A 24204-nucleotide genomic window follows, 5' to 3' on the forward strand; every position below is an offset into this window, starting at 1 on the left:
TGCCAACACTTGTTATTATCTGTCTTCTTTCTAGCTATCCTAGTGTGTATGAAGTGGTAGCTCATTTGTAGTTTTGAATTGCATTTCCCTACCAACTAACGATGTTGAACATACTTTCATATACCTGTTGGCCATTTGTATATCTTCTTGCAGAAATGTCTATTCAAATCCTTTGCCCATATTTTGTGTTATTTGTCTTCTTACTGTTGAGTTATAAGAATTGTTTATGTATTCTGGATACAAGTCTCTTAGATAAAACATTGGCAAATATTTTTTCTTCTCTGTGGGTTGTCTTCTCACTTTCTTGATGGTATCAGTTGCAGCACAAAGTTTTTCACCGTGATGTATTCCAATTTATTTTTCTTCTGTTGCTTGTGCTTTTGGTATCCTATGTAAGAAAACTAGGTCACAAAGTTATTTCTTTTTCTTTCCTAAGAGATTGAAAGGTTTAGTTTTTACATTTAGGTGTATCATCTGTTTTGAGTTGAGTTTTGCATAATGTGTGAGGTAGCGTGTCCAACTTCATTCTTTTGAATGTGGATATCCAGTTATACCACCATTTGTTGAAAAGACTATTTTTCCTTATTTAATTTTTGTGTCATTTTTGTTAGAAATCAGTTGTAAATATAAGAGTAACTGACCATAAATTCTAAGCTCTGGTTCTCTTGCTTTGATCTCTATTTCTGTCCTCATGCCAGTACTACCCAGTCTTAATTACTGTAGCTGTGTAGTAAGTATTGAAATTAGAAGTGTGAGTTCTTAAAATTTGTTGTTCTTTTTCAATAACTTTTAGGATCAGCTTGTATTTTCTGCAAAAATATCAAGTTAGGATTTTGATAGAGATTGTTCTGAATCAGTAGATCAATTTGTGGAGTATTACCATTTAACAATATTAGGTCTTGTGAGCCATGAACATGGGATGTCTTTACATTTATTCAGATCTTTAGATCCTTTCAACAGTTTTTGTAGTTTTTTAGAGTACAAGTCTTGAACTGCTTTTGTTAAACTTATTCCTAGGTGTTTTAATCTTTTTAATGCTATTGTAAATGGAATTGTTTTTGTAATTTTATTTTCAAATTATTCATTACAAGTGTGTAAAAATACAATTGATTTCTGATCTTGTATCTTGCAACTTTGCTGTACTTGTTTATTAGTTCTAATCATTTTTATTGAGTTCCTTGGAAGTTTCTTTATAAAAGATTATATCTTCTATAAATAGAGTTTTATTTTTTTCTTTCCAATGTGGGTACTTTTATTTCATTTTCTTGGCTAATTTCTCTAGGCATAAACTCCAGTATGATATTGAATAGAAGTGATAAGAGGAGCCATGCTTATCTCTTTCCTCATTCTAGGAGAAAAACTTTCAGTCTTTCTTCATTAAGTACAATAGTAACTGTGGGTTTTTTGTATGTGTCCCTTCTGTTTCATCTAAATTTTCTAATTTATTGGCATATAGTTGTTCATAGTATTCCTTTATAATTCTTTTTATTTCTGCAAGTTCTATAATGATGTCTTCTTTCATTATTGATTTTATTTATTTATTTATTTATTTATGGCTGCATTGGGTCTTCGTTGCTGTGTGTGGGCTTTCTCTAGTTGCAGTGAGCAGGGGCTACTCTTCATTGTGGTGCACAGCCTTCTCATTGCGGTGACATCTCTTGTTGTAGAGCACAAGCTCTAGGGCAGGCGGGCTTCAGTAGCTGTGGCACATGGGCTTAGTTGCTCTGCAGTATGTGTGATCTTCCCAGAACAGGGCTTGAACCCGTGTCTCCTGCATTGGCAGGTGGATTCTTAACCACTGTGCTACCAGGAAAGCCCTCATTTATTTTAATAATTCGAGCCTTCTCTTTTCTTGGTCAATCTAGCTAAAGTTTTATCTATTTGGTTGATCTTTTCAAAGAATGAACTTTTAGTTTTTATGATTATCTCATTTTTAATTCTTTATTTTACTTATTTCCACTCTAATCTTTATTATTTGATTCCTTTTGCATTCTTTGGGTTTAGTTTCCCATTAAAATTCTAGTTGCTTAAGGTGGAAGGCAAATTTACTGATTTGAGATCTTTTTAATATAGCGATTTACAATATTAATTTTACTCTAAGCACTATAGGTGCATCCTATATGTTTCATTATGTTGTGTTTCCATTTTCATTCATCTCAAAGAACTTTTAAGTTTCCCTTTTATTTTTTTATACATCTTTATTGGAGTATAATTGCTTCACAATGTTGTATTAGTTTCTGCCGTACAACAAAGTGAATCAGCTATATGCACACACATATCCCCATATCCCCTCCCTCTTGAGCCTCCCTCCCACCCTCCGTATCCCACCCCTCTAGGTGGTCAGAAAGCACCAAGCTGATCTCCCTGTGCTATGCAGCAGCTTCCCACCAGCCATCCGTTTTACATTTGGTAGTGTATTTATGTCAGTGATACTCTCACTACATCCCAACCACCCATTCCCCCCGTGTCCTCAAGTCTGTTCTCAACGACTGCATTGTTATCCCTGCCCGACCACTAGGTTCATCAGTACCATTTTTCTAGATTCCATGTATATGCGTCAGCATATGGTATTTGTTTTTCTCTTTCTGACTTACTTCACTCTGTATGGCAGAGTCTAGGTCCATCCACCTCACTACAAATAATTCAGTTTCATTCCTTTTTATGGCAGAGCGATATTCCATTGTATATATGTGCCATATCTTCTTTATCCATTTGTCTGTCGATGGACATTTAGGTTGTTTCCATGTCCTGGCTATTGTAAATAGTGCTGCAGTGAACATTGTGGTACATGTCTCTTTTAGAATTATGGTTCTCTCAGGGTATATGCCCAGTAGTAGGATATGGTCCTACTGGGTCATATGGTACTTCTATTTTTAGTTTTTTAAGGAATCACCATACTGATCTCCATAGTGGCAGTATCAATTTATATTCCCACCAGCAGTGCAGGAGGGTCCCCTTTTCTCCACACCCTCTCCAGCATTTCTTGTTTCTAGATTTTTTGACGATGGCCATTCTGACTGCTGTGAGGTGATACCTCATTGTAGTTTTGAGTTGCATTTCTCTAATGATTAGTGATGTTGAGCATCTTTTCATGTATTTGTTGGCCATCTGTATGTCTTCTTTGGAGAAATATCTATTTAGGTCTTCTGCCCATTTTTGGATTGGGTTGTTTTTCTGATATTGAGCTGCATGAGCTGCTTGTATATTTTGGAGATTAATTCTTTGTCCATTGCTTTATTTGCAAATATTTTCTCCCATTCTGAGTGTTGTCTTTTCTCTTGTTCATGGTTTCCTTTGCTGTGCAAAAGCTTTGAAGTTTCATTAGGTCCCATTTGTTTATTTTTATTTCCATTTCTCTAGGAGGTGGGTCAAAAAGGATCTTGCTGTGATTTATGTCATAGAGTGTTCTGCCTATGTTTTCCTCTAAGAGTTTTATAGTGTCTGGCCTTATATTTAGGTCTTTCATCCATTTTGAGTTTATTTTTGTGTATGATGTTAGGGAGTGTTCTAATTTCATTCTTTTACATGTAACTGTTCAGTTTTCTCAGCACCACTTATTGAAGAGACTGTCTTTTCTCCATTGTATAGTCTTGCCTCCTTTATCAAATATAAGGTGACCATATGTGTGTGGATTTATTTCTGGGCTTTCTATCCTGTTCCATTGATCTATATTTCTGTTTTTGTGCCAGTACCATATTGTCTTGATTACTGTAGCTTTGTAGTATAGTCTGAAGTCTGGGAGCCTGATTACTCCAGCTCCGTTTTTTTCCCTCAAGATTGATTTGGCTATTTGGGGTCTTTTGTGTTTCCATACAAATTGTAAAATTTTTTGTTCTAGTTCTGTGAAAAATGTCATTGGTAATTTGATAGGGATTGCATTGAACCTGTAGATTGCTTTGGGTAGTAGGGTCATTTTCACAATGTGGATTCTTCTAATCCAAGAACATGGTATATATCTCCATCTGTTTGTATCATCTTTGATTTCTTCCATCACTGTCTTGTAGTTTTCTGAGTAAAGGTTTTTTGCACCTTAGGTAGGTTTATTCCTACTTATTTTATTCTTTTTTGTTGCAGTGGTAAATGGGAGTGTCTCCTTAATTTCTCTTTCTCATTTTCCATTGTTAGTGTGTAGGAATGCAAGAGATTTCTGTGCATTTTGTGTCCTGCTACTTTACCAATTCATCAGTTAGCTCAAATAGTTTTCTGCTGGCACCTTTAGGACTTTCTATGTATAGTATCATGTCATCTGCAAACAGTGACAGCTTTACTTCTTTTCCATTTTGGATTCCTTTTATTTCTTTTTCTTCTCTGATGGCCATGGCTAAAACTTCCAAAACTATGTCAAATAATGGTGAGAGTGGAAATCCTTGTCTTCTAACTGATCTTAGAGAAAATGGTTTCAGTTTTCCACCATTGAAAATGATGTTGGCTTTGGGTTTGTCATATATGGCCTTTAGTATGTTGAGGTAGGTTCCCTCTATGTGCACTTTCTGGAGAGTTTTTATCATAAATGGGTGTTGAATTTTGTCAGAAGGTTTTTCTGCATCTATTGAGATGATCATATGGATTTTATTCTTCAGTTTCTTAATATGGTGTATCACATTGATTGATTTGCATATATTGAAGAATCCTTGCATTCCTGGGATAAACCCCACTTGATCATGGTGCATGAGCCTTTTAATGTGCTGTTGGATTCTGTTTGCGGGTATTTTGTTGAGGATTTTTGCATCCATATTCATCAGTGATATTGGCCTGTAATTTTCTTTTTTTATTTCTTTTTTTTTTTTTTTTTGCGTTACACAGGCCTCTCACTGTTGTGGCCTCTCCCGTTGAGGAGCACAGGCTCTGGACACCCAGGCTCAGTGGCCATGGCTCACGGACCCAGCCGCTCCACGGCATGTAGGATCTTCCCGGACTGGGGCACGAACCCACGTCCCCTGCATCGCCAGGCGGACTCTCAACCACTGCGCCACCAGGGAAGCCCCTGTAATTTTCTTTTTTTGTGACATCATTGTCTGGTTTTGGTATCAGGGTGATGGTGGCCTCATAGAATGAGTTTGGGAGCATTCCTCCCTCTGCTATATTTTGGAAGAGTTTGAGAAGGATAGGTGTTAGCTCTTTAAATGTTTGATAGAATTCACCTGTGAAGCCATCTGGCCCTGAGCTTGTTTGTTGGAAGATTTTTAATCACAGTTTCAATTTCAGTGCTTGTGATCAGTCTGTTCATATTTGCTATTTCTTCCTGGTTCAGTCTCAGAAGGTTGTACTTTTCTAAGAATTTGTCCATGTCTTCCAGGTTGTCCATTTTATTGGCATAGAGTTGCTTGTAGTAGTCTCTCTCATGAGCCTTTGTATTTCTGCAGTGTCAGTTGTTACTTCTCCTTTTTTGTTTCTAATTCTGTTGATTTGAGTCTTCTCCCTTTTTTTCCTGATGAGTCTGGCTAATGGTTTATCAATTTTGTTTATCTTCTCAAAGAACCAGCCAGCTTTTAGTTTTATTGATCTTTGCTGTTGTTTCCTTCATTTCTTTTTCATTTATTTCTGATCCGATCTTTATGATTTCTTTCTTTTGGCTAACTTTGGGGTATTTTTGGTTCTTTAATTGCTTTAGGTTTAAGGTTAGGTTGTTTATTTGAGATTTTTCTTGTTTCTTGAGGTAGGATTGTATTGCTATACATTTCCCTCTTAGAACTGCTTTTGCTGCATCCCATAGGTTTTGGGTCATCATGTTTTCATTGTCATTTGTTTCTAGATATTTTTTGATTACCTCTTTGATGTCATCAGTGGTCCCTTGGTTATTTAGTAATGTATTGTTTAGCCTCCATGTGTTTGTGTTTTTTACGGTTTTTTTCCCCCTGTAATTAATTTCTAATCTCACAGCATTGTGGTCAGAAAAGATGCTTGATATGATTTCAGTTTTCTTAAATTTACTGAGGCTTGATTTGTGACCCAAGATGTGAACTATCCTGGAGAATGTTCCATGCACACTTGAGAAGAAAGTGTAATCTGATGTTTTTGGATGGAATGTCCTATAAATATCAATTAAACCTATCTGATCTGTTGTGTCTGATTTAAAGCTATCTGATTTAAAGCTTGTGTTACCTTATTAATTTTCTGTTTGGATGATCTGCCCATTGGTGTAAGTGAGGTGTTAAAGTCCCCCACTATTATTATGTTACTGCCTATTTCCTCTTTTATAGCTGTTAACAGTTGCCTTATGTATTGAGGTGCTCCTATGTTGGGTGCATATATATTTATAATTGTTATATCTTCTTCTTGGATTGATCCCTTGATCATTATGTAGTGTCCCTCCTTTTCTCTTGTAGCTTTCTTTATTTTAAAGTCTATTTTATCTGATATGAGTATTGCTCCTCCAGCTTTCATTTGATTTCCATTTGAATGGAATTTCTTCTTCCATCCACTCACTTTCAGTCAGTATGTGTCCCTAGGTCTGAAGTGGGTTTCTTGTAGACAGCATATATATGAGTCTTGTTTTTGTATCCATTCAGCAAGCCTGTGTCTTTTGGTTGGAGCATTTACTCCATTCACATTTAAGGTAATTATTGATATGTATGTTCCTATTAACATTGTCTTAATTGTTTTGGGTTTGTTTTTGTAGGTCCTTTTCTTTTCTTGTGTTTCCCACTTAGAGAAGTTCCTTTAGCATTTGTTGTAGAGCTGGTTTGGTGGTGCTGAATTCTCTTAGCTTTTGCTTGTCTGTAAAGCTTTTGATTTCTCCTTCAAATCTGAATGAGATCCTTGCTGAGTAGAGTAATCTTGGTTGTAGGTTATTCCCTTTCATCACTTTAAGTATATCATGCCACTCCCTTCTTACTTACAGAGTTTCTGCTGAAAAATCAGCTGATAACCTTATGGGGATTCCCTTGTATGTTATTTGTTGCCTTTCCCTTGCTGCTTTTAATATTTTTTCTTTGTATTTAATTTTTGATAGTTTGATTAATATGTGTCTCGGTGTGTTTCTCCTTGGGTTTATCCTGTATGGGACTCTCTGCACTTCCTGGACTTGATTGACTATTTCCTTCCCCATGTTAGGGAAGTTTTCAACTCTAATCTCTTCAAATATTTTCTGAGACCCCTTCTTTTTCTCTTCTTCTTCTGGGACCTCTACAATTGTAATGTTGGTGCATTTACTGTTGTCCCAGAGGTCTCTGAGACTTTACTCAATTCTTTTCATTCTTCTTTCTTTATTCTGCTCTGCGGCAGTTATTTCCAGCATTCTGTCTTCCAGGTCACTTATCCGTTCTTCTGCCTCAGTTATTCTGCTATTGATTCCTTCTTGAGTATTTTAAATTTCAGTTATTGTGTTGTTCATCACTGCTTGTTTGTTCTTTAGTTCTTCTAGGTCCTTGTTAAATATATCTTGTATTTTCTCCATTCTATTTCCAAGATTTTGGATCATCTTTACTGTCCTCACTCTGAATTCTTTTTCTGGTTGACTGCCTATCTCTTCATTTGTTTGGTCTTGTGGGTTTTTACCTTGCTCCTTCATCTGCTGCATATTTCTGTGTCTTATTTTAACTTACTGTGTTTGGGGTCTCCTTTCTGCAGGCTGCAGGGTCATACTTCCTCTTACTTCTGTTGTCTGTGCCTAGTGGGTGAGTTTGGTTCAGTGGCTTGTGTAGGCTCCCTGGTTGGGGGGACTGGAGCCTATGTTCTGGTGGGTGAAGCTGGATCTTGTTCCTCTGATGGGCAGGGCTGCATCTGGTGGTGTGTTTTGCGGTGTCTTTGAGCTTAGTGTGACTTTAGGTAGACTGTCTGCTAATGGGTGGGGTTGTGTTCCTGTTTTGCTAGTTGTTTGCTGTGAGGCATCCAGCACTGGAGCTTGCTGGCCGTTGGGTGGAGCTGGGTCTCTGTATTGAGACAGAGACCTCTGGGAGAGCACTCACTGATTAATATTCCATGGGGCTGGGAGTCCTCTGGTGGTCTGACATCCTGGATTCGGCTCTCCCACCCCAAAGGCTCTGGCCTGATCCCCAGCCAGACCACCAAGACCCTGCAAGCCACACGGTGTGGAAGAAAAGGAAGAAGAAAAACAAAATCATAAAGAAAAAAACAAAAAAGAACCCAAACAAACAGACAAAACCCCAAGACAAATGGTAAAAGCAAAGCTAAAAAGACAAAATCACACAAAGAAACATACACACAGGCACTCACAAAAAGAAAAACAAAAGAAGAGAAAACAAAGAAGAGAGCAACCAAACCAATAAACAAATCCAAAACCAAAACAAACACTAAAAACTAACAAAAACATAAAAGCAGAAACAAATCAAATGCAGAAAGCAAACTAAAAAAAGGCACTGAAAACATAAAACAAATACAAAAATGATAAAATGTAAAGATGAAAACAAAAGGAAAAAATACAAAATGACAGAGTAGTAAAGTAAAAATAGAAAAATATAAAATACAGTTAAAAAAGAAAACAAAGCAAAAGAAAGAAAACACAAGCAAAAAACACAATATAATATAAAAGTACAGTAGAATTAGGTAAGATAATTAAGTAAAATATATTTTAAAAATAAAAGCATAAAAAGAAAAGTAAATTAAAAAGTTAAATAAAAAAAATAATAATAAAAAAAGAAGAACAGAACCAAAAAAAAAGTAGTGATATTTTCCTGTGGCCTTAGTTGTCAGTGTCCTTGGCCGCATAGTGAGCCACAGACAATCCCTGCTTCCCCAGGAAGCCCTCTGGTACCTCTAGGTGGGTCTCTGGACCTGCTGTGGGCACTGTGGGGCCAGCTCAGACTCTGACCTGGCCTTAGTCCTGCGTGTACTTGCCCCCAAAGTCCACAGAAGTCCCCAAAGTCCACAGCCTCAATTGTGGGAACACTCATTGTCTATTCAGGTATTCCACAGATGCAGCGTTTACCCAGCTGATTGCAGGGATTTGATCACTGCTCCTGAGCTGCCTGGGGAGACTTCCCTTTCTCTTCTTTGGTCGCACTGCCCCTGGGGTTCAGCTTTGGTTTTGGCCCCGCCTCTGCATGTAGCTGCCCTTAGGCGTCTGTTCCCCGTCCAAGCAAGAGGGGGTGAAAGCAGCAGCTGATTAGGGCTCACTTGCTCAGGCTGCGGGGAGAGGGATATAGCAGTCATAATTGGGATGTGTGGAGAGTGCCTGCAGTGGCAGAGGCTGGTGTGAAGTTGCAAGAGCCTAAGGAGGTGCACCACGCATTCTCCCGGGGAAGTTGGCCCTGGTTCGCAGGACCCTCAGCAGTGGCAGGCTGCACTGGCTGCTGGGAGGTCGTGGGCAGGTACCTGCCTTGCACACAGGACCCTTGGTGGCAGTGGCAGCAGCCTCTGGGGTCCGAGATAACAGCCACAGCTCACGCTTGTGCCCATGTAGGCATTGCCCTACCATCTGTGAGCACACAGAGAGAGAAGCTCTTCTGACAGGGCTGCCCCTCTCCTCACACACCCCACAACAAAGGTCTCCTGCCTCTCTGGCAGGCCTAGGTTTTTTCCCAGACTCCCTCCCAGCTAGCTGTGGTGCACCAGCCCCCCAAGGCTGTCCTCATGCAGCCAACCCCAGTCCTCTCCCAGGGGTCTGACCTCCGAAGCCCAAGCCTCAGCACCCAGCTCCCACCTTCCCCTGCAAGTGAGCTGACAAGTGTCTCAGGCTGGTGAGTGCTGGTCAGCACTGATTCTCCCTCGGCCCTCCACACCTCTGTTGTTGCCTCTCCTCCGAGGCTCTGAAGCTCCCTGGTCCTGTCCCCACCAGTGAGGGGGCTTCCTAGTGTGTGGAAACTTTTCATCCTTCACAGCTCCCTTCCAGAGGGGCAGGTCCTGTCCCAATTTCATTGTCTCTTTTTTTCTTTTTTCTTTTGCCCTACCCAGTTACATGGGGATTTTCTCACCTTTTTGGAAGTCTAAGGTCCCCTACCAGGATTCATGTAGATGTATTTTTGATGTATTTGTGGGGAGGAAGGTGATCTCCATGTCTTACTCTTCCGCCATCTGGCAGGTCTCTCCCCTAAGTTTCCCTTTTATTCCTTCTTTGACCTGTTCATTATTTAGGAATGTGTAATTCAATTTTCACATATTAATGAATTTCCAAAATATCCTGCTGTTGATTTATAATATAGTACCATTGTGGTCAGAGAACATACTTTGTATGATTTCAGTCCTTTTAAATTTATTGAGGATTGTTTTATGACCTAACATAGGATCTGCCCTAGAAAATGTCCCATGTGTACTTGAAAAGTATATGTATTCTGTTCTTGTTGTGTGGCGTATTCAATAGATGTCTATTAGGTATAATTGCTTCATAGTTTTGTTGAAGTATTCCATTTTTTCTTGATATTCTGACTTGTATCCATTATTGAAAGTGTGGCATTGAAGTTTCTGATTGTTGAATTGTTGTTTCTCCAATTCTATCAGTTTTTGTTTTGTGTATTTTGGTGCTCTGGTGTAAGATGCATATTTGTTTATAGTCATTATGTCTTTCTGATAGATTAACACTCTTATCATTATAAAATGTCTTTCTTTGTCTCTAGTGACAATTTCTCTTTTAAAGATTATACTGTCTGACGTTAGTGCAGCCACTCCAGCTATCTTTAATTAGTGCTTACAAAGTATCTCTCTTTTCTTCCTTTTGCTTTCAACCTATTTGGTCTTTGAATTTAGTGTGTGTCTTGTAGACAGCATACAGTTGACCCATATTTTCCCCCATTCTTCCAAATGTAAATGGAGTGTTTAATCCATTCACATTTAATGCAGTGACTCATAACTAATAAAGTAGGATTTATTGATACATCATCCATTTTGCAATGTGATTTTTATGTCTTGTGTCTTTTTATTTCCTCTACAATTATTGCTTTGTTTTGGGTTAAATATTTTCTAGTATACCATTTAAATGCCCATGTCATTTCTTTGACTATATCTTTTGAATTATTTTCTTAATGTTTATAGTAAGGATTACAATTACCATCTTAATTTGTGACAATCTGGTTCAAACTAAAACTAACTTAATTTCAATAGTATTCAAAAATTTACTCCAGTATATTTCTTTCTACCCCTCCTTTATACCATTACTGTCATATAAATTACATCGTATATATTATAAAACCTGTAATTCAATTTTATAATTCTTGCTTTATGTTATTGTCTCTTAAAATAGATGAAGAAGAAATAGATTACAAACAAATACGTATTTATTCTCATATATTTTCCTGTGAAGTTACATTTACCAGTGTTCTTTATTTCTTCATGTGGATTCAAATTACCGTCTAGTGTCCTTCTCAGACTGAAGGAATCCCTTTAGCAATTCTTGCAGGATAGATCTGCTAATGACAAATTCCCTGAGAGTTTATCTGGGAATGTCTTCATTTCTCCTCCATTTTAAGGAAGAGTTTAGTTGAGTACAGAATTCTTGGTTAACAGTCTTTTTCTTTCAACACTTTGAGATGTCATTCCACTGCCTCCATGGTTTCTGATGAGAAATCAGCTTTAATCTTATTAAAGATCCTTTGTACATAATGTCATTTTTCTCTTACTATTGATATTTTCAAGATTTTCTTTTTGTCTTTGACTTTCATCAGTTTGACTGTGACATGTCTAAGTGTGGCTCTCTGTGAATAAGTTCTACTTGGAGTTTGTTGAGCTTCATGGATGTATGGGTTAATATTTTACATAATATTGGGGACGTTTTTGGCAATTATTTCTTCAATATTTTTTCTGCTCCTTTCTCCTTTTCCTGTGGAACTCACATTATGTGAATGTAGGTATGTTTGTTTGATGGTGTCCCACAGGCATCTGAGGCTTTGTTCATTTTATCTTGTTCTTTTTTCTTCTCCTGAAGCTGAATAATCTCTGTTGGTCTATCTTTAGGTTCACTGATTATTTCTTCTTCTAGCTCATATCTGGGGTTGAGCCCCTATGGTGAATTGTTCATGTAATTTTTGTACTTTTTAACTCCAGAACTTCAATTTTTTTTCAATTTTTATTTCTCTTTATTGGTACTATTTGATGAAACATCATTTTCACACTTTCCTTTAATTCTCTAGACATCATTCCATTAATTTTTTAAACATATTTACAATAGCTAATTTAAAGTCTGTGTCTACTGAGTCCCAAATCTCGGCTTTCTCAGGAGCATTTTCTCTTGAGTGCTTTTTTGCTTCCTGTTAGTGGCATACTTTCCTGTTTCTTTACATGTCTCATGACTTTTTGTAGAAAACTATACAGTTAAATAATGTATCATAATAACTCTAGGGTCAGATAGGTATTTATTTTGTTGCTAGGTTTTTGTAATTGTTTTTCTTGTTGCTACTTACTTGCTTACTGACGTTTCTGAACTAATTCTGTAGATTCTGTATTGCTTCCAGTGTATGGACACTTAAGTCCTCTGGTGGCATTTTTTTTTCAGTTCTTTTATTATTTATTTTAGGAGTCATCCTGTGTCAGTACAATTTAGTGGTCAGCCAATGACTGGTTAGAAGAGTTTCTTAAATGCCTTGTCTGTATGTCTTCCACCCTTTTTATCCCTTCCCACTAGAGGATCTATGTGAGAAGGCATGCCTTCAAACTTGTTGCAGTTTATAAGACAGCCTTAGCTTTTACTTCCTGTAAACCTGCAGGGTTTCAAGGTCAGCCACTAGTGAGTTATTGGGAGCTTCTCTTTTCCCAGATCTTTCTTGGGTCACCTTTGACACCCTAAGAATATGTCAGAGCTTTTCAAAGTTTCAAAATCTAGTTCTCCAAGATTTCCTTTTAAATTCCTAGGCAGGTTCTTGTCTACCCACCTGAAATCATAGCCTTAGGTAGCTGCCATATTGCCACCCATTTACTATTGTTTTGATAGTACTCTGGGGATAGGTTTTTTTTTTTTTCCTCCCATGAGCTGAGCTCTGAGTCCAATCAAATACCCACGGCACTCTGGGGATAGAGATTTTTCCAGGAAGCTGCTTGTTCGGACAAAATACTGACTGTGCTCTGGGGATGATGCCTTTAATGTAGCTCTAAAAGAGTTCTGTCCTTTCTGTTGGCTATCAGGCTGCCAATTTTTTTGCAGCTATGATGCCACTAAGCTGGGGAGAAAGGCGGGTGGGAATAGCCTCAAGCTAAAATGTTAGAGACACCACTGTCTTACCGAGGTTCAGTAGTTTCTCTTAGACAATTTTCAGGTTTTTTTCTGTGGCTTTGGTTAATTTTCCGAGTTTTGAAATGGTTGGTTTTAGTTGTTTTGCCAGTATTTGTATTGTTTTTGTGGGACAGTTTGTGAAGGTTCTTGTCCTACCATTCCGGAAGTCTGTCTCCTCTAGGATTCTGTATAAGTTACAGAATAATGGCAAAGCAAAGAAACAAAAAAGGAGCCTCTTAAAGAGAAATGTTACCCTTTTTCTTCCAGCTTTGTCTTTTTCTGTATCCCTGTCTTGTCTTCTGTACTGTCTTCCAACCTCCCTATGGTGTTCTCTCTGTGATGGTTTAGTGTAGTGAGGAGAGTCTTGGCTTCGGAACTTGAGCACACCCGGATTCCATTTCTAGCTCTGCAACAGTAAGCCAGATACTGACTTTCCTTCGGTCTCAGTTTCCTCATATAAATTGGTGATACTCATAGAATCACAATAAAGATTAAATGAGAAAACTTTGAACGAGCTTATTCCAGACCTGTACATACTAGGTGTACAGTAAATTAGTAATATAATATGTATTATTTATTCAGTGCTCTCGTTTCATCCCTTTTTACTGACCTATCTTAATGAGTTTTGGTGTAAAAATAGTAGTTAATGGGTTTAGGAAAGTAACTTATAGAAGAAAGATAATGAAAAGAGAATCATGTCTTGTCTTTGCTGTGTGATCTTAAGCAAATTATTTAGCCACTTTGAGCCTTAGCGTCCTCACCTTTTAAATGAGAATACTAGTATGTGCCTCTGATATGTTAGGGCCTTGCTTTGAGAATCAAATGAGTTCATGACACTGTAGGCTTGTGGAGGCTTTGCACCATGCACTGTCTGCAAATATACAGTGGTCTCTAGTTTGTGAAGATAAGTGTCTGGTTCTTGGATTACATTCATGGGATTAAGTTTGCTTTTTTTTCTTCTCAAAAAACATAAACGTAGAATGTAAAATAAGTTGCTTATTATTTGTGGCACCATTTCCCCCCATCTTTTGAGTTAGATAAGTATTTTGCCATATTTATCCATTATGTAGCAAATGACATTTATTGTTCATAGACTTTGGATTTAATATTTTCATTTAATTGTTCACTTTGTGATTTAGGCTAAAATAGAAGAAAAGACCATTTATGAATGCTGTGGCCGTCGAAATATGTATGTGAACATAGCAAGAAATACTCTGAAGAAGCTGAGAGACCAAGGTAATGTCTTTTCAATTAAGTGATAAGATAAAAAGTTGTGATTAACACCCGACACTGAATGTGTTTTCTTCATTAACAGCGTTGTTTTTAGATATTCAATGAAATGTATGTTTTAAATATTCTGTTGAGTCGAACGTGCAGGTGGCATTTTTTTGTTGAAAGTAACAAGTTAGCCTTGAACTTAGTTGTGAATATAACCTCACTGAAGGAGGTTATCAGTGATATATTTAAATTTGATTTCTGATTATAAAAGTAATTCACCTCCATGTGGAACAGTATCAGTACTTCTCAACTTTTTAAAAATCAGTATTGTCCCCCTAATAAACCTATTTTTTCTACCTCCTTCACCCCCAGTAAAATGAAGTACTGAGGGATAATATTTTATCAGTTAAATTGAGTTTTGTAGAGCCACATACTATAGTAATATCTAAGATTTTTTTCACTCCTCAAAAGCCAACTTTACTCCTCTGGGGGCAGTACCACCCCAGTTGAGAATACGTGGCATGAGTTCAAATAATACGGAAAAACATCTTTTTTTTTTTTTTTTTTTTTTGCGGTACGTGGGCTTCTCACTGCTGTGGCCTCTGCCGTTGCGGAGCACAGGCTCCGGACGCACAGGCTCAGTGGCCATGGCTCACGGGCCCAGCCGCACCGCGGCATGTGGGATCTTCCCGGACCGGGGCACGAACCTGTGTCCCCTGTATCGGCAGGCGGACTCTCAACCACTGCGCCACCAGGGAAGCCCCAGAAAAACGTCTTTTAAAAAAACAGTCAAAGACAACTATCTTCCAGATCTCTTATATAGACCCTCCTTTACATGACTACAGAGATATATATAATATTCATGAATACAATCATTTTATATACAGTGTGTCTAACTTTTTTTACTCAGTAAGGTATCATAGAAGTCTTTTGTCAGTTAACCTGGAATCCACGTTCATATCTAGATCTGTATGATACTTTTTAAAGACTGCATGAAATTCTATTGTATAGAACCTATACTATACATATTCCATTATATGGAATCTATAATATAGATGAACTAAATGCCTTTGGGTATTTAGATTGCTTACATTTTTTTTGAGTATAAATTCTGTGATAAATATGTGTGAGGATGTTAACACATTAACATTTACTTAAACCCGAGCGTATGTATCTTTAGCATAAATTCCTATACACAGAGAAGCTAGCAGAAAGGGTCTGCATGTTTAAAATTGGTAAATATTGTGTTTTTTATCAATTTTATTTATTTATTTATTTTTGGCTGCATTGGGTCTTCATTGCTGCGCGAGGGCTTTTCTCTAGTTGCGGCAAGTGGGGGCTACTCTTCGTTGCAGTGCATGGGCTTCTTATCGCGGTGGTTTCTCTTGTTGCAGAGCACAGGCCCTAGGTGCATGGGCTTCAATAGTAGTGGCACGCGGGCTCAGTAGTTGTGGCTCACGGGCTCTAGAGCACAGGCTCAGTAATTGTGGCGCACGGGCTTAGTTGCTCCACGGCATGTGGGATCTTCTCGGACCAGGGCTCGAACCCGTGTCCCCTGCATTGGCAGGCAGATTCTTAACCACTGCGCCACCAGGGAAGCCCTGGTAAATATTGTTAACTACCCCAGAAAGGGTTTGTCCATTTACATCGCCCACTAATGGTGGAGTATGTGGTTTTCCTCACACCCTGCCAAACTTTCTTATTTATCCTATTTCAGAGTGTGAAGGTATATTAAAAAAAATAAAGTTAATTTAATATATTTTATCACTACGATGTTGAAGATGTTTATTTCTGTCTCTTTTTAAATTTGCTCTTTGTATCCTTCTGCCCTCCCTTTATAAATTGCCCTATTCATTTGGGACAGCCTTTTACATATTCTCTTTTAATAATACTGCAGATATTTTCTTTAGTTTGTCACTTGTGCATCAGCCTTATTTATACTTTTTTTTTTATAATATAGAGGTTATTTTCAAAGTGTAATCAATCTCTTTTTTATTGGTTTCTGGGTTTTGTGTCATGTTTTGAAAGTCTGTTCCATTCTCAAGAATGTAAAAACTTCATCTGTAATTCCTTTATGGCATTTTTTTAATGTACAGCACTTTAAGTAGACTTAAATACATGTATTAAAATATATGAGATCTCTTAGATTAGTATTTTCATGGCATTCTAGCTTCCCCCCACTTTTTCTCATATTAAATATAGCACATAGAAATAGAACATGCAGGAGCTTCCCTGGTGGCGCGGTGGTTGAGAGTCCGCCTGCCGATGCAGGAGACGCGGGTTCGTGCCCCGGTCCGGGAGGATCCCACATAACGCAGAGCGGCTGGCACCATGGCCACTGAGCCTGCGCGTCCGGAGCCTGTGTTCCGCAACGGGAGAGGCCACAACAGTGAGAGGCCCGTGTACCGAAAAAGAAAAAAAAGCCTCATGTGAGAATTGAAACAACGTAGATGCTTTTAGAATCTCTTAATACTTCTCATAACACAGTTTTTCGTTTTACAAAAGAGTTTGCTAAAGCATGTCTAGTAAATTCAGCTAAAGTATTAAATTAGAGAAACTTTCTCGAGAGCTCATTAGAGTGAGGGGATCTGGGACTGGGTTACTGGTGTTGGGAAGAGATCCTTGAGCTATCTTGCCTTTGTGAGAGTCATCAGGGTTCCCATTGTCTCCTGCTTGTAAGCTTTTGTACTTTTCTTATCTGAGTATTAAGAACTGTTACGCAAGATTTCGAGCCAGAAGGCCTGGGTTTATGTATCAACTGTGCTGTGTGACTTTGGTCATATGTCCTTACTTTTCTGAGCCTCGTCTAACTCATCTGTAAAAATGAAGTCAGTTCACTTGCCATTCTGGCTTAATGTAAAGTTTAAATCAACATGCTTAGAACAGGTTTCGGCCTGCTTAATATGCACCAGCTATTACTGATATAATTTTAACTTTCCCATCTCTCACCCAAAGCTTAGGACATCGCGTGGTCCAGGGAACAATATTGATTTGTTGTGGCTGTTACTGAAGGACACAAAGACTTGGATTCTTTTAGACTACTGTCTTACTTAATGTTAATCAGAATCCTAGCATTTCATAAAAGGGTTAGTAGACTCTAACCCTACCACTACTTAAAAAGGGAAAAAAAGCAATTTAAATTTTATTGGACAGCTTTTCTTTTTCTCTTAGTGCTCACAGGAATTATTCTTTACAGACATCTTAAAGGCTCCCTTCTAACTGAAGCACAGTTCTGTGAAAATAACTACCCCCAACCCAACCCTGACAAACCAGGAAATATTCTTTTAAACCCAGGCATGACAAAAACTCTTGTAAATGATCATAAGCATATGGGTCCCAAAATTATCCTTTCTACACTCTAAGACTGGAGCCCTAAAAGTCCCAGTGTTCTGGGACTTCCCTGGTGGTCCAGTGGCTAAGACTCTGCACTTCCAATGCAGGGGGTCCAGGTTTGATCCCTGGTCAGGGAACTAGAGCCCATGTGCCACAACTAAGTCCCATGCTGCAACTGAAGATGCTGCATGCGACAATGAAGATCCCATGTGCCACAATTAAGACCCAGCACAGCCAAATAAATAAATATGAAAAATAAAAGTCCCAGTGTTCTGACATTTTCTAATCGAAACAAGATTTGTGGCCAGCCATGGCCACAAATGATGGCCGCATCATTAGGCTACAGGTAAAAACATGGTTGCATCTCATTTTCTTTCCCTTTCCGTTTCATTTTAGTCCCAGTATCTAAGTGCTTTATTTATGTAATCAGTTTTATTAAATCTTAGCAGCCATTTCAGGTAAGTACTGTTACCACCTCCATTTATACAAATGAAAAAACTAAGGTTCAGAGAGGTCAAATAATTTATCAAAGGTCACTCAGAAAATAAGTGGTAGAGCCAGGATTTGAACCCAAGGAGTCTGACTCTGGAGCTTCTGCGTTTACCCCTAAACATATGTAGGCAGTGCTGTGTTCCGTATACTTCATACCCTTTCACTAGGAATTCTTATAAAAAGACTTCCAATTAGTCTTATTATTTTGCATTTTCTCCAAATACTGGGCATAGTTAGTTAATATATTTATCCCACTCCCTCTCCCCCCAGAAAAGAGATAGCAAGAGAATATTTAACATAACACAACTGTCAAATGTTAGGTCCATCAGAGTTTGAAATGCAGTTATAGAAATATTTTTCATTGGCCTTTCTTTAAATCCTCTCATTGGAAGGCAGTACACTTAACAGTTAAGAACCGGGGCTCTGAAGGAGAAAGGCGAATCTGGGTCTGGGTGCTGGGTAAGTCACGAGTCACTCTCCCAGTGTCGGCTTCCCCACTCTGAACAATGAGATTATGGTAGCTGCCCCATCAGTAGCTATGAGAATCCGTTAAAATAGTGCATCTGAAGTGCCTGGTGCAGTGCCTGCCTCGTCATCGCATAACAGACACCCAAATAAAAGAGTTGCTGTCATCATCGTCATCAGAGCCAGTTTGAGGGTCATTAATAAAAACAAGTATTCATAAACGGGTCTAGTGAAAAGCCCAGATACACTCTCAGTGACAATAAACAGATCACTATGTGTCTAAAAGGAAGACATGGGTCCTAATTCAGGAGTTACTATGTACTAGAATAGATGACAGATCAAGTTGGTGACAGTCAACTTGTGCTGCTAAAACCACAATCCCCTGGCGTTGGGCTGACTCTGGAAGCAGGTGGGAGAATGCCTGTTTGAGCAGTGGCAGCCCTGATGCGGAAGCAGCTCACCTGCACGTACTCCTTTGCATAATTCTGTTCCTTTTCCTGTTACTTGGAGATCACACTGAGTCTGTGCTCACGACAGGATCAGGAATGCAAAGGCAAGTCCCTGCATGCAGGTCCTCATTTCCCGCCCCGAATCTATTCATGAATAACTCTACTTCATGTTCTGTTTTAGCTTCTAGGAGGATGTGCTGTCGATGTGGGAAGATCTATGGCGTGACTCCTGCAGGCAAACACAGCAGCGTAGAGGAATGTCACTACCACTTTGGCCGACTGGTGAGTCATAAAGGCAGGTGTCTGGTCGTTCCATTTCATTTACTTGACGAGCCCGTGCCAAAGCGATGGGGAGAAAAGTGGAATAAAGTATTCAGTTCAATGTGTATTTGTTAAATACAGTCCAGTAAAGAGAAACTGTATTGATTCAAAAGTTTCCATTACAAACATTTACTCCCGACCATCACGTCTTAACTTTGGAGCTCGCTGGCTCAAGAAGTATGGCTGTGATGATTCTTCCGCCTGTTTAAGACCTCAGGTCAATCAAGTACCTCCTGACTTCACCTGCTTTTCACGGGCCAGCGTTAGAATAATTGCTTACGGCTTCAGTTCCTTGGCCCCTGCCCTGCACTGAGTGAGGATGAACAACTGCTTCCTCTCCCCCAGCCCAGCCCCCATTTCTTCTCCAGCACAGTAAATTCCCTACAGTCAACTCAGATGTTTTTTTTCCCTACTCAGACCAAAAAACCTGGGTGCAGTCATCACTGTCTCCCCTCGGTGCACAACCCCCCATTCAAGGCCTTTGTTTTGTTTTTCCCTTTTTCTTTTTTTCTGCCTATGCCAGCGCCCTTAGTTCCCCCACCAAGGATTGAATCCGGGCCACGGCATTGAGGGCACCGAGTCCTAACCACTGGACCGCAGGGAACTCCCTGGTGCGCCCTTTCATCTCAGCAGTTTCCAGGTCCCATTTGTTCTGTTACCTCCAAAGTGTCTCTTCTCCACCTCTGTTGCCCCCCACCAGGGCCACAAGACCCTCATCTCCTTCCCAAGCTACTGCAGCGTCCTCCCAGTCTTAACACTCCCCCGCCCCAAGCTACTTCTCACCCAACAACCCCCAGAATAATTTTTAAATCACAGTTCTGTTTACATCACTCCCCTGCTATAATGAAAATTCTTCAATAACTTTGTCAACCCTGCCGAATTTGGCCTCTGCCCGCTATCTTGCACCCTTTCCACAGTTTCTTTCCTATCACACTGGCCAACTTTCTGGAGCCTTCTAACCTGCTGTCTCCTTTTCACGCAGCTGGTTCCTTCTCATCCTTTGGGTCTCTGCTTAAATGTGACCTATCAAGGTTCTTTCATGACCCCGTGATCTAAAATAGGTCCTCCCTCTTCTATCACAACCTTTGAGGGCCTTTGACAGCACCCAACTGCATTTTGTAATGATTTAGTGATTTATCTGCCATCTTCAAAAGACTGCAAGCTCTTGGAGGGACCGAATGTCTCCCCAGCACTTAGCATGGTACCTAACGCATACAGGCTGTCAGTATCTGCGTGGATAGATGGGTGAACAGATGAATTATTTATGTAGATATGGAAATGAATATGAAAGCTATTATAATAAATGCTATGAAGAAAATAAAGCAGGGCAGAGGAAGTAGAGAGGAACAGTGGATGTGATTGAATTATAGAATCAATATAAGAATAATGGATCAATAGTAAAGTAAATCAGACAAGTTTGACTTAAGTGTTTAGGGCTTAGTTTTAGTGGGTGGGGAGGCTGTAAATTCCAAAAGGGAAGAAAAATAGGAAGACACTGAAGGAGAATAAAAGTAGCAGATTAACTACTGTGTGGAATGACTAGACAACACAGCATAATGAACAGAATGGGACTTTGGAGCCGGCGGACCTGAGATTTTGGGCTGTTTCACCACTTACTTTCTCTGAGACCTTGAGCAGGTTTCGGAAGCTCTCTGAGCTTTTGTTTCCACATTCATAGAATGAGCTTTGTGTGCAGTTTAGTGAGCTGACATGTCCAATTCCTGGCTTCTAACAGATGCTCTGTTAATACTGGTTCTCAGCCTCCCTTTCTCATCACAGGAGAAGGTAAGATAAAGGCGTGAGATGTCAAGATTGGATGGGTAATAGAAGGTTGGTTAAGCAAGAGTCTTCAGTGCCAGCCTGAGAAATCTGCATTTGATCAGCAATGTACAAGTGAAGGATTTGAGGAAAGTGATGTAATGAAAAATGTGCTTGAGGAAGATTAATCTAACCACATTTTATGGGAAAACTGGTGCAAAACCTACTGTAGGCAGAGGGGTTTTTAGGGAACAGTTGGGAGAACATTACCTTGGGCCAGAGGGAAGAAGGGCTTGGGGTAGGTAAGGGTACGGGTGAGATGGAAGATGTGAGAGAGATAAAAGAGAGATGAAGGCTTAGGCTTGTTGCTGTGAAAATGTGCAAAGTGTCTGGCCAAGGCAGTGGAAGAAGAGGGTGTCGGGATTTCAGAGGTCCAGCCAAGGTTGGAGACAACATCTTTGTTACGGTCTCAGTCTATGTAACTGGGTGATGTTCCTCGGGTCAGATGCAGGAAGGGAGAGGGTGGTAGCCGGAGCCCATCATCCAGGGGCTTCAGCACAGAGGGCAGGTCAGGGAGGAGAATATTTTGAAAGGATGGTTGAGGTAGAGTTAAAGCAGGATAAAGAAGTGATATCAGGAGAGGAGCTGAGGGGCCCGGCCACGTTATGGGGAAGCAAAGGGAGGAAGGGGAGAAAGGCATTCAAGACACTGGTGATTATAATTCACCTTCAAAGTGCAGCCTCTGAGAACTCGGCTTCTAGGAGTCAGTGTTTCCTGTTTGTTACATAATAGCTAGAAAAGCAACCATGCAGAGTTTTAGACTTTACATCAGATCACTTGCATGGTGCAGTCTTAAAGATCCTTGTGCGTGAGACGCTCTGGGAGTTAGCCACTCTGCCTTGTCAAGCTTGCTCGTTTTGATTTTTACTTTTCGTGTGGTTTGCAGTTCTTGGTAGCTCAGAAAGGCGGTACAGCTGTTGTGAAGGTGTCCTTCGATCCCCCGGGTGTCAGGTCGCCAAGGTAGGGCTTGTTCCCCAGAATGCTGCTTGTTTCAGAACCAGAGTTGCTGCCTCCTGCGCAGACCTTGGGGGTCCATAAGCATTTGGTATAATCCACTAATTTTCAGTTGATGGAATTTTTATGAGCTTAGTTGCTCTTGCCAAAACATACAGTAACTTATTTGGCAGTGTTCGTTTCAGCTTCACGTTCAGGACCAAAAAGCAAACCTAGAAGGCTTTGTGAAGACTTTTGTCAAGTTCACACCCCGCAGCGGGAATCACGATTGTCTTTGCCATGAATTGTGAGGTGGTACGTTGGTGGTATGTTTTGCCTTATTTATGCATGTGTAAGGAACGTTCCCAGGCTCTCTCTCTCAGTCCCACACAGTGCTGCGATGTTGTTCACACGTTTTCAGATGAAGCAACTGAAACTGAAAAGAGTTAAGTGACTTGGTGGGATACCTGCACTTGGTGATGGAACCAGGAGTTGGCCCACGATCCTCTTTCTTTTACCTATCAATTTTTATTTATATATAATCACTGCTTGTCCTACTCATTACGTTGCTGAAATTACACAGGTGGAAAATGTTATGAATACTACTGTTATCCCCCAAATCAGCATAAAAGCTTTAATTTTTAAAAATCTATTGTTTTTATAGAGACAGTAAAATATTTATAGGGAGTTACCTTCTTCCATATGAGAATCAATACTAAACAGTAGGGGAAAAACAGAACTTGGAATCATGAGACCTTGGAAGCTCCACTGCTTATCAGGCAAGTCTCCCGGGTGCTCCAATATGTAAATTATGAGGTTAATAATAACCCGACAGTGATGGTGAGAATCAGATACACTAATATATGGCAAAGTGCTTTGTATGTGTCAAACATCATGTGAACAGTCATCTTTAACAAAACATAAAATTAAATTTTTGTTCCCTGTGGCATATTTGGAAAGCAGATTTGTGGAGTTTAATTTTAATAGATATAGAAGGGAAGTGTTCAGTTTTTAAGCTTAGATTTTTGTTGTTGTTTTGTTTTGTTTTTTTGTTTTTTGCGGTACGTGGGCCTCTCACTGGCGCCACCAGGTAAGCCCTAAGCTTCGATTTTTAATTGCAGACAATGAAAGCTGTTTCTGGCTTAGAAATCAAATGTTTTTTTTTCATTCAACAAGGTTTATAACTGCATTGTTCAATATGGTATCCACTAGCAAACAAACGTGTCGGTATAGAGAACAGAGTAGCAGTTACCAGAGGGGAAGCGGGGGAGGGCAAAATGGGTAAAGGGGGTCAACTGTATGGTGATGAATGAAAACAAAATTTTTGGTGGTGCAGCGTGCTGTAGTGTTTATAGAAGTCAAAATATAATGTTGTACACATGAAACTTATATGATGTTATAAAACAATGTTACCTCAATAAAAAATTAAATTTAAAAATTTAGTTCGTCAGTCATACTAGCCATATTTCAAATACTCAATCCCCACTTGTGGCTGGTGGCTACCATATTGGACAGGACAGAAATAGAACATTTCATCTTCACAGAAGGTTCTTTTGGATAGCACTGATCTCTAATGAAAATAAGTGTAAAGCCTATGCCAAGAAAATGAAATTATTTTTATTAGCAGAAATATTACCAACATTAAGGAAAAAATTAAAGCTTGGAACATCTTTTATATGACCGTCAGATCCACACACTGGCTTTTGCTAGCAAAACTGAATGATAGGGTTAGATTGTATATTCCAGTTAAAAATATTCCTTTAAGATATCTAAGATGTTAAAATATGTTTGCCCAATATGATGTTTAAATTTATTATTTCCATCTTTATAGTGCTATACAGCCAAAGGTTTGGAACTTACTCAAGTGACAGTGGTTGATCCCAGCCTCCAGGTGGGCTATGATACATCTGTGAAACCAGATGAAGAAGTCATTGACTATAACACTAGGTATGCATTATACACAGGGGTTTGTTTTTGAAATTATAGAACATTCAACATGTACTTTGAGTTTTAGCCTAGGTACTTTTATTTGATTCAACTTTAGAGCATGAGTTAACACTGTTTTCTTTTAATTAATTT

General features: G+C 39.2%; 1 protein-coding gene across 1 annotated transcript in view; it reads left to right on the top strand.

The window, feature by feature from the left end:
• The window catches only part of LOC113610643 (uncharacterized), a 62313-nt gene that overhangs the window by 24492 nt on the left and 13617 nt on the right, over positions 1 to 24204 (top strand). The window contains exons 11-13 of the mRNA XM_027088953.1: positions 14236 to 14332; positions 19235 to 19335; positions 23957 to 24072. Of these exons, the coding sequence (XP_026944754.1) occupies positions 14236 to 14332; positions 19235 to 19335; positions 23957 to 24072 (314 nt within the window). The remainder of the gene's footprint in view (positions 1 to 14235; positions 14333 to 19234; positions 19336 to 23956; positions 24073 to 24204) is intronic.

The sequence above is a fragment of the Aethalodelphis obliquidens genome, unplaced genomic scaffold (assembly GCF_003676395.1).
Source record: "Aethalodelphis obliquidens isolate GAN/ISIS:26980383/991018 unplaced genomic scaffold, ASM367639v1 scaffold64, whole genome shotgun sequence".
NCBI classification, from domain to species: domain Eukaryota; kingdom Metazoa; phylum Chordata; class Mammalia; order Artiodactyla; family Delphinidae; genus Aethalodelphis; species Aethalodelphis obliquidens.